This window comes from Lithobates pipiens, unplaced genomic scaffold (assembly GCF_037356315.1).
Source record: "Lithobates pipiens isolate NorthernLeopardFrog02 unplaced genomic scaffold, aLitPip1_a1.2 Scaffold_22, whole genome shotgun sequence".
NCBI classification, from domain to species: Eukaryota; Metazoa; Chordata; class Amphibia; order Anura; family Ranidae; genus Lithobates; species Lithobates pipiens.
This window is the reverse complement of record NW_027507784.1, coordinates 13,598,461-13,609,631: the sequence shown is the minus strand read 5'-3', so window position 1 is coordinate 13,609,631 and position 11,171 is coordinate 13,598,461. Positions and strand designations below refer to the sequence as shown.

Sequence of the window (11,171 nt, the reverse complement as noted above, 5' to 3'; positions counted from 1 at the left end):
TCCCGGGGTGATTGTAACCGAAGTTCACAAGCGGGCCGGACTGAATGAAGAGCAGTACCAGGAGGTACGTAGTTGGAGTTTCTACCTGGATTATTGGGAAGCACACTATCCCAGCTTCTATCATATCTCCAAGCAGGGCCACTTATAAGGCAGTACAGCTAGCCCTCCTGTACTGGGCCCAGGCCCCATCAGTTCAAAATGGGGGTCCGGGCACCTGCTGAGACCGATCCTCTTTTGCCTCCCTTTGCAGGATCCCCCCCCCCCTTTTCTTCCTCCATCTGCACTGCAAGGGGGATTGGTTCAAGCATGTTCGAGTCCTTCCATTTGCTGTCCAGGAGCCCCTGTGAGCCCCTTTCCCCTGCAGTGCTGGCAGGTTCCCTCCTCTCCTGCTAGCAGCTGCTGCAGGCACACAGGAGGATGTTTCAGGATGGAGAGTGGAAGGGGCGGGTAAATAAGTCATTGAATGGCTCCTTCCATTCCTGAATGAACACAGTGAGCAATCCGTAACAGTCACTCACTGTGTCCATTTGTCACAGAAGAATAGTAAGTTGTATTTACTATGCTTCAATTTGTGAATGAGCAAGAAGACTCGGAGCACTTTCTATTAATTTATCAGTGTAGCCGAAGCTACATCTGTGTCTTCAGTCACTTTTGGCCGGGGGGGGGGGGAGTTGAGCGGGTGTCAGGTAGGCTGTATGAGGCCCTGTGATTTCTAACTGCAGTGTTGTCTCCATGACCGGATTGATTTCAGGTTCAGACAGGGGTGGCCTGTCCATTAAGGGCGCACAAGTCTGACAAACATCTGACAACGCCGGCTCCACCAGCCCCCCCCCCCCCCGTTTTACTTACCTGACCCCTTGAATGTCCCACGCTTACCCCCGACATCCTCTTCACCGCTCACCCTGGCTGTTGATTGGCTAGAGTAGATGGATTGAAAGCAGCGCAGCCATTGGCTCGCACTGCTGTCAATCACATCCAATGACGCGGAGCGCTGGGGGCAAGGTCGAGTGATACAGTGAGTGGCTATAGCCGCCATCTGTATCACGGGAGTGCGCCCACAAGCACTCCACATCATGCGAGGGAGCTCCCATGAAGTTGTGGAGTCCTTGCGGGAGAGAGCCGAGACAGCCGACGAGGGACCCCAGAAGAGCAGGTTTGGGCCACTCTGTGCAAAACGAGCTGCACAGTGGAGGTAAGTATAACATATTGTTTGTTTTAAAAAAAAATGCCTTTAGTGATTCTTTAATCTCTCAGCTTCTTCTCTCTCCATGTCTTGGCATTGATCTCTCAGCTTCTTCTCTCTCCATGTCTTGGCATTGATCTCTCAGCTTCATATCGTTCCATGTCTTGGCATTGATTTCCCCACTTCTGCCCTCTTCATGTCTTGGCATTGATCTCCCAGCTTCTTCCCTCTCCATGTCTTGGCATTGATCTCTCAGCTTCATATCGTTCCATGTCTTGGCATTGATTTCCCCACTTCTGCCCTCTTCATGTCTTGGCATTGATCTCCCAGCTTCTTCCCTCTCCATGTCTTGGCATTGATCTCTCAGCTTCTTCCCTCTCCATGTCTTGGCATTGATCTCTCAGCTTCTTCCCTCTCCATGTCTTGGCATTGATCTCTCAGCTTCTTCCCTCTCCATGTCTTGGCATTGATCTCCCAGCTTCTTCCCTCTCCATGTCTTGGCATTGATCTCTCAGCTTCTTCTCTTTCCATGTCTTGGCATTGATCTCCCAGCTTCTTCTCTCTCCATGTCTTGGCATTGATCTCTCAGCTTCTTCTCTTTCCATGTCTTGGCATTGATCTCCCAGCTTCTTCTCTCTCCATGTCTTGGCATTGATCTCTGTTTCTTCTCTCTCCATGTCTTGGCATTGATCTCTCAGCTTCTTCTCTCTCCATGTCTTGGCATTGATCTCTCAGCTTCTTCTCTCTCCATGTCTTGGCATTGATCTCTCAGCTTCTTCTCTCTCCATGTCTTGGCATTGATCTCTCAGCTTCTTCCCTCTCCATGTCTTGGCATTGATCTCTCAGCTTCTTCTCTCTCCATGTCTTGGCATTGATCTCTCAGCTTCTTCTCTCTCCATGTCTTGGCATTGATCTCTTAGCTTCTTCTCTCTCCATGTCTTGGCATTGCTCTCTGTTTCTTCTCTCTCCATGTCTTGGCATTGATCTCTCAGCTTCTTCTCTCTCCATGTCTTGGTACTGATCTCTCTGTTTCTTCTCTCTCCATGTCTTGGCATTGATCTCTCAGCTTCTTCTCTCTCCATGTCTTGGCATTGATCTCTCAGCTTCTTCTCTCTCCATGTCTTGGCATTGATCTCTTAGCTTCTTCTCTCTCCATGTCTTGGCATTGCTCTCTGTTTCTTCTCTCTCCATGTCTTGGCATTGATCTCTCAGCTTCTTCTCTCTCCATGTCTTGGCATTGATCTCTCAGCTTCTTCTCTCTCCATGTCTTGGCATTGATCTCTTAGCTTCTTCTCTCTCCATGTCTTGGCATTGCTCTCTGTTTCTTCTCTCTCCATGTCTTGGCATTGATCTCTCAGCTTCTTCTCTCTCCATGTCTTGGTACTGATCTCTCTGTTTCTTCTCTCTCCATGTCTTGGCATTGATCTCTCAGCTTCTTCTCTCTCCATGTCTTGGCATTGATCTCTCAGCTTCTTCTCTCTCCATGTCTTGGCATTGATCTCCCAGCTTCTTCTCTCTCCATGTCTTGGCATTGATCTCTCAGCTTCTTCTCTCTCCATGTCTTGGCATTGATCTCTCAGCTTCTTCTCTCTCCATGTCTTGGCATTGATTTCTTAGCTTCTTCTCTCTCCATGTCTTGGCATTGCTCTCTGTTTCTTCTCTCTCCATGTCTTGGCATTGATCTCTCAGCTTCTTCTCTCTCCATGTCTTGGTACTGATCTCTCTGTTTCTTCTCTCTCCATGTCTTGGCATTGATCTCTCAGCTTCTTCTCTCTCCATGTCTTGGCATTGATCTCTCAGCTTCTTCTCTCTCCATGTCTTGGCATTGATCTCCCAGCTTCTTCCCTCTCCATGTCTTGGCATTTATCTCTCAGCTTCTTCCCTCTCCATGTCTTGGCATTGATCTCTCAGCTTCTTCCCTCTCCATGTCTTGGCATTGATCTCCCAGCTTCTTCCCTCTCCATGTCTTGGCATTGATCTCTCAGCTTCTTCTGTTTCCATGTCTTGGCATTGATCTCCCAGCTTCTTCTCTCTCCATGTCTTGGCATTGATCTCTCAGCTTCTTCTCTCTCCATGTCTTGGCATTGATCTCCCAGCTTCTTCCCTCTCCATGTCTTGGCATTTATCTCTCAGCTTCTTCCCTCTCCATGTCTTGGCATTGATCTCTCAGCTTCTTCCCTCTCCATGTCTTGGCATTGATCTCCCAGCTTCTTCCCTCTCCATGTCTTGGCATTGATCTCTCAGCTTCTTCTGTTTCCATGTCTTGGCATTGATCTCCCAGCTTCTTCTCTCTCCATGTCTTGGCATTGATCTCTTAGCTTCTTCTCTCTCCATGTCTTGGCATTGATCTCTCAGCTTCTTCTCTCTCCATGTCTTGGCATTGATCTCTCAGCTTCTTCTCTCTCCATGTCTTGGCATTGATCTCTCAGCTTCTTCTCTCTCCATGTCTTGGCATTGATCTCTCAGCTTCTTCTCTCTCCATGTCTTGGCATTGATCTCTCAGCTTCTTCTCTCTCCATGTCTTGGCATTGATCTCTCAGCTTCTTCTCTCTCCATGTCTTGGCATTGATCTCTCTGTTTCTTCTCTCTCCATGTCTTGGCATTGATCTCTCAGCTTCTTCTCTCTCCATGTCTTGGTACTGATCTCTCTGTTTCTTCTCTCTCCATGTCTTGGCATTGATCTCTCAGCTTCTTCTCTCTCCATGTCTTGGCATTGATCTCTCAGCTTCTTCTCTCTCCATGTCTTGGCATTGATCTCTCAGCTTCTTCTCTCTCCATGTCTTGGCATTGATCTCTCAGCTTCTTCTCTCTCCATGTCTTGGCATTGATCTCTTAGCTTCTTCCCTCTCCATGTCTTGGCATTGCTCTCTGTTTCTTCTCTCTCCATGTCTTGGCATTGATCTCTCAGCTTCTTCTCTCTCCATGTCTTGGTACTGATCTCTCTGTTTCTTCTCTCTCCATGTCTTGGCATTGATCTCTCAGCTTCTTCTCTCTCCATGTCTTGGCATTGATCTCTCGGCTTCTTCTCTCTCCATGTCTTGGCATTGATCTCCCGGCTTCTTCTCTCTCCATGTCTTGGCATTGATCTCCCAGCTTCTTCCCTCTCCATGTCTTGGCATTTATCTCTCAGCTTCTTCCCTCTCCATGTCTTGGCATTGATCTCTCAGCTTCTTCCCTCTCCATGTCTTGGCATTGATCTCCCAGCTTCTTCCCTCTCCATGTCTTGGCATTGATCTCTCAGCTTCTTCTGTTTCCATGTCTTGGCATTGATCTCCCAGCTTCTTCTCTCTCCATGTCTTGGCATTGATCTCTCAGCTTCTTCTCTCTCCATGTCTTGGCATTGATCTCCCAGCTTCTTCCCTCTCCATGTCTTGGCATTTATCTCTCAGCTTCTTCCCTCTCCATGTCTTGGCATTGATCTCTCAGCTTCTTCCCTCTCCATGTCTTGGCATTGATCTCCCAGCTTCTTCCCTCTCCATGTCTTGGCATTGATCTCTCAGCTTCTTCTGTTTCCATGTCTTGGCATTGATCTCCCAGCTTCTTCTCTCTCCATGTCTTGGAATTGATCTCTTAGCTTCTTCTCTCTCCATGTCTTGGCATTGATCTCTCAGCTTCTTCTCTCTCCATGTCTTGGCATTGATCTCTCAGCTTCTTCTCTCTCCATGTCTTGGCATTGATCTCTCAGCTTCTTCTCTCTCCATGTCTTGGCATTGATCTCTCAGCTTCTTCTCTCTCCATGTCTTGGCATTGATCTCTCAGCTTCTTCTCTCTCCATGTCTTGGCATTGATCTCTCAGCTTCTTCTCTCTCCATGTCTTGGCATTGATCTCTCTGTTTCTTCTCTCTCCATGTCTTGGCATTGATCTCTCAGCTTCTTCTCTCTCCATGTCTTGGTACTGATCTCTCTGTTTCTTCTCTCTCCATGTCTTGGCATTGATCTCTCAGCTTCTTCTCTCTCCATGTCTTGGCATTGATCTCTCAGCTTCTTCTCTCTCCATGTCTTGGCATTGATCTCTCAGCTTCTTCTCTCTCCATGTCTTGGCATTGATCTCTCAGCTTCTTCTCTCTCCATGTCTTGGCATTGATCTCTTAGCTTCTTCCCTCTCCATGTCTTGGCATTGCTCTCTGTTTCTTCTCTCTCCATGTCTTGGCATTGATCTCTCAGCTTCTTCTCTCTCCATGTCTTGGTACTGATCTCTCTGTTTCTTCTCTCTCCATGTCTTGGCATTGATCTCTCAGCTTCTTCTCTCTCCATGTCTTGGCATTGATCTCTCGGCTTCTTCTCTCTCCATGTCTTGGCATTGATCTCCCGGCTTCTTCTCTCTCCATGTCTTGGCATTGATCTCCCAGCTTCTTCCCTCTCCATGTCTTGGCATTTATCTCTCAGCTTCTTCCCTCTCCATGTCTTGGCATTGATCTCTCAGCTTCTTCCCTCTCCATGTCTTGGCATTGATCTCCCAGCTTCTTCCCTCTCCATGTCTTGGCATTGATCTCTCAGCTTCTTCTCTTTCCATGTCTTGGCATTGATCTCCCAGCTTCTTCTCTCTCCATGTCTTGGCATTGATCTCTCAGCTTCTTCTCTCTCCATGTCTTGGCATTGATCTCTCAGCTTCTTCTCTCTCCATGTCTTGGCATTGATCTCTCATGTTCTTCTCTCTCCATGTCTTGGCATTGATCTCCCAGCTTCTTCCCTCTCCATGTCTTGGCATTGATCTCTCAGCTTCTTCTCTTTCCATGTCTTGGCATTGATCTCCCAGCTTCTTCTCTCTCCATGTCTTGGCATTGATCTCTCAGCTTCTTCTCTCTCCATGTCTTGGCATTGATCTCTGTTTCTTCTCTCTCCATGTCTTGGCATTGATCTCTCAGCTTCTTCTCTCTCCATGTCTTGGCATTGATCTCTCAGCTTCTTCTCTCTCCATGTCTTGGCATTGATCTCTCAGCTTCTTCTCTCCCCATGTCTTGGCATTGATCTCAGCTCCTTCTCTCCCCTTATCTTGGCATTGATCTCTCAGCTTCTTCTCTCCCCATATATTGGCATTGATCTCTGTTTCTTCTCTTTCCATGTCTTGGCATTGATCTCCCAGCTTCTTCTCTCTCCATGTCTTGGCATTGATCTCTCAGCTTCTTCTCTCTCCATGTCTTGGCATTGATCTCTGTTTCTTCTCTCTCCATGTCTTGGCATTGATCTCTCAGCTTCTTCTCTCTCCATGTCTTGGCATTGATCTCCCAGCTTCTTCCCTCTCCATGTCTTGGCATTGATCTCTCAGCTTCTTCTCTTTCCATGTCTTGGCATTGATCTCCCAGCTTCTTCTCTCTCCATGTCTTGGCATTGATCTCTCAGCTTCTTCTCTCTCCATGTCTTGGCATTGATCTCTCAGCTTCTTCTCTCTCCATGTCTTGGCATTGATCTCTCAGCTTCTTCTCTCTCCATGTCTTGGCATTGATCTCTCTGTTTCTTCTCTCTCCATGTCTTGGCATTGATCTCTCAGCTTCTTCTCTCTCCATGTCTTGGTACTGATCTCTCTGTTTCTTCTCTCTCCATGTCTTGGCATTGATCTCTCAGCTTCTTCTCTCTCCATGTCTTGGCATTGATCTCTCAGCTTCTTCTCTCTCCATGTCTTGGCATTGATCTCTCAGCTTCTTCTCTCTCCATGTCTTGGCATTGATCTCTCAGCTTCTTCTCTCTCCATGTCTTGGCATTGATCTCTTAGCTTCTTCCCTCTCCATGTCTTGGCATTGCTCTCTGTTTCTTCTCTCTCCATGTCTTGGCATTGATCTCTCAGCTTCTTCTCTCTCCATGTCTTGGTACTGATCTCTCTGTTTCTTCTCTCTCCATGTCTTGGCATTGATCTCTCAGCTTCTTCTCTCTCCATGTCTTGGCATTGATCTCTCGGCTTCTTCTCTCTCCATGTCTTGGCATTGATCTCCCGGCTTCTTCTCTCTCCATGTCTTGGCATTGATCTCCCAGCTTCTTCCCTCTCCATGTCTTGGCATTTATCTCTCAGCTTCTTCCCTCTCCATGTCTTGGCATTGATCTCTCAGCTTCTTCCCTCTCCATGTCTTGGCATTGATCTCCCAGCTTCTTCCCTCTCCATGTCTTGGCATTGATCTCTCAGCTTCTTCTCTTTCCATGTCTTGGCATTGATCTCCCAGCTTCTTCTCTCTCCATGTCTTGGCATTGATCTCTCAGCTTCTTCTCTCTCCATGTCTTGGCATTGATCTCTCAGCTTCTTCTCTCTCCATGTCTTGGCATTGATCTCTCATGTTCTTCTCTCTCCATGTCTTGGCATTGATCTCTCAGCTTCTTCTCTCTCCATGTCTTGGCATTGATCTCTCATGTTCTTCTCTCTCCATGTCTTGGCATTGATCTCCCAGCTTCTTCCCTCTCCATGTCTTGGCATTGATCTCTCAGCTTCTTCTCTTTCCATGTCTTGGCATTGATCTCCCAGCTTCTTCTCTCTCCATGTCTTGGCATTGATCTCTCAGCTTCTTCTCTCTCCATGTCTTGGCATTGATCTCTGTTTCTTCTCTCTCCATGTCTTGGCATTGATCTCTCAGCTTCTTCTCTCTCCATGTCTTGGCATTGATCTCTCAGCTTCTTCTCTCTCCATGTCTTGGCATTGATCTCTCAGCTTCTTCTCTCCCCATGTCTTGGCATTGATCTCAGCTCCTTCTCTCCCCTTATCTTGGCATTGATCTCTCAGCTTCTTCTCTCCCCATATATTGGCATTGATCTCTGTTTCTTCTCTTTCCATGTCTTGGCATTGATCTCCCAGCTTCTTCTCTCTCCATGTCTTGGCATTGATCTCTCAGCTTCTTCTCTCTCCATGTCTTGGCATTGATCTCTGTTTCTTCTCTCTCCATGTCTTGGCATTGATCTCTCAGCTTCTTCTCTCTCCATGTCTTGGCATTGATCTCCCAGCTTCTTCCCTCTCCATGTCTTGGCATTGATCTCTCAGCTTCTTCTCTTTCCATGTCTTGGCATTGATCTCCCAGCTTCTTCTCTCTCCATGTCTTGGCATTGATCTCTCAGCTTCTTCTCTCTCCATGTCTTGGCATTGATCTCTCAGCTTCTTCTCTCTCCATGTCTTGGCATTGATCTCTCATGTTCTTCTCTCTCCATGTCTTGGCATTGATCTCTCAGCTTCTTCTCTCTCCATGTCTTGGCATTGATCTCTCATGTTCTTCTCTCTCCATGTCTTGGCATTGATCTCCCAGCTTCTTCCCTCTCCATGTCTTGGCATTGATCTCTCAGCTTCTTCTCTTTCCATGTCTTGGCATTGATCTCCCAGCTTCTTCTCTCTCCATGTCTTGGCATTGATCTCTCAGCTTCTTCTCTCTCCATGTCTTGGCATTGATCTCTGTTTCTTCTCTCTCCATGTCTTGGCATTGATCTCTCAGCTTCTTCTCTCTCCATGTCTTGGCATTGATCTCTCAGCTTCTTCTCTCTCCATGTCTTGGCATTGATCTCTCAGCTCCTTCTCTCCCCTTATCTTGGCATTGATCTCTCAGCTCCTTCTCTCCCCTTATCTTGGCATTGATCTCTCAGCTTCTTCTCTCCCCATATATTGGCATTGATCTCTGTTTCTTCTCTTTCCATGTCCTGCGATTGATCTCTCAGCTTTTTCTCTCTCCATGTCTTGGCATTGATCTCTCAGCTTCTTCCCTCTCCATGTCTTGGCATTGATCTCTGTTTCTTCTCTCTCCATGTCTTGGCATTGATCTCTCAGCTTCTTCTCTCCCCATGTCTTGGCATTGATCTCAGCTCCTTCTCTCCCCATATATTGGCATTGATCTCTGTTTCTTCTCTCTCCATGTCTTGGCATTGATCTCTCAGCTTCTTCTCTCCCCATGTCTTGGCATTGATCTCAGCTCCTTCTCTCCCCATATATTGGCATTGATCTCTGTTTCTTCTCTCTCCATGTCCTGCGATTGATCTCTCAGCTCTTTCTCTCTTCTTTCAGCTCCTGAACGGCACACAGAAAACGCATGCCCTGGGCCGGCCTGGCAGAGTGGAGGAAGTTGCCCGGGCAATTGCTTTCCTGGCATCAGATGCAGCGTCTTTTATCACGGGAGAGACATTGCTCGTGGATGGTGGTGAACGTGTCATGAGCACATGATGAATCCACAGATAACAGAGAAAATCCTCATCTCACAGAGCATCCCGGACTTATATATTCAATCCATACATTATTAATTTATCTTTATGACAATCCATGTCTTCCACATATCAGTCTGAATTGTGAAGAACCTCTCTAACTCGTATCTTCATTTACTCCAGTCCATGGATAGTGATGAGGAATCAGATCAAAATTAGTTCATAGATTTCTATTTATTACATATGTGTAAAAAAAAAAAATAATATGTATCCAACAACAGATCCCCGATTTCAAAGTTATATGATTCTCTTCTAATGGAGTATAAATGGAGACCCCCATGAGAGAGAACCAAAGAGGATATAGGCCAGGGTGCTCCTCATTGGTGGTAAATGACTTCTTTTTTCATGAAAAAGATCCGGGGAATATATTGAGCCTAGAAAGGGAAAAGCTGGTCTTCTACGCAGATGCCAAGAAGGTATTTGACAGTGTTCAATGGGATCAAATTATTTAAATTTAATGGCACCCCAGTCTTAGTCCGTAGGGTTCAATATTGGGTTGGCTCCGCCCTTTGCAGCTATAACAGCTTCAACTCTTCTGGGAAGGCCGTCCACAAGGTTTAGGAGTGTGTCTATGGGAATGTTTCACCATTCTTCCCGAAGAGCTTTAGTGAGGTCAGGCACTGATGTTGGAGGAGAAGGCCTGGCTCACAGTCTCTGCTCTAATTCATCCCAAAGGTGTTCTATTGGGTTGAGGTCAGGACTCTGTCCAGGCCAGTCATGTTCCTCCACCCCAAACTCGCTCATCCATGTCTTTATGGACTTTGCTTTGTGCATCGGTGGGCAGTCATGTTGGAACAGGAAGGGACCGTCCTCAAACTGTTCCCACAAAGTTGGGAGCATGAAATTGCCAAAAATGTCTTGGCGTGCTGACGCCTTAAAAGTTCCCTTCACTGGAACTAAGGGGCCAAACTCATCCCCAGAAAAACAACCCCCACACCATAATCCCCCCTCCACCAAATGATTTGGACCAGTGTACAAAGCAAGGTCCATAAAGACATGGATGAGCGAGTTTGGGATGGAGGAACATGACTGGCCTGCACAGAGTCCTGACCTCAACCCAATAGAACACCTTTAAGATGAATTAGAGTAGAGACTGCGAGCCAGGCCTTCTCGTCCAACATCGTGTCAGTATCTGACACACACTGACAATTACAGTGACCCACACTGACCTTCCTGATGCACCCTTACCATTACACTGACCTACCTGACGCACACCGACCTACCTGATCTACACAGACCAATACACTGACCTACCTGACACACACTGACCTGCCTGACACACACTGACCAATATACTGACCTACCTGACGCACACTGACCTTTTCACTGACCTACCTGACCATTACACTGACGTACCTGACCCAAACTGACCTACCTGACACACACTGACCTACCTGACGCACACTGACCTTTTCACTGACCTACCTGTCCATTACACTAACCTACCTGACGCACACCGACCTACCTGATCTACACAGACCAATACACTGACCTACCTGACACACACTGACCTACCTGTCCATTACACTGACCTACCTGACCCAAACTGACCTACCTGACACACACTGACCTACCTGACACAAACTGACCTACCTGACCCAAACTGACCTACCTGACACACACTGACCTACCTGACACACACTGACCTACCTGACACACACTGACCTTTTCACTCACCTACCTGACCATTACACTGACCTACCTGACCCAAACTGACCTACCTGACATACACTGACCTACCTGACGCACACTGACCTTTTCACTGACCTACCTGACCATTACACTAACCTGCCTGACCATTATACTAACCTGCCTGACCATTACACTAACC

General features: G+C 47.1%; 1 protein-coding gene across 1 annotated transcript in view; it reads left to right on the top strand.

The window, feature by feature from the left end:
• Positions 1 to 9,562, top strand: part of LOC144000403 (3-oxoacyl-[acyl-carrier-protein] reductase FabG-like) — a 28,215-nt gene extending 18,653 nt beyond the window's left edge. Inside the window, exons 7-8 of the mRNA XM_077494215.1 lie at positions 1 to 64; positions 9,147 to 9,562. Of these exons, the coding sequence (XP_077350341.1) occupies positions 1 to 64; positions 9,147 to 9,302 (220 nt within the window). The 3' untranslated portion in view covers positions 9,303 to 9,562. The remainder of the gene's footprint in view (positions 65 to 9,146) is intronic.
• Positions 9,563 to 11,171: the final 1,609 nt, after the last annotated feature.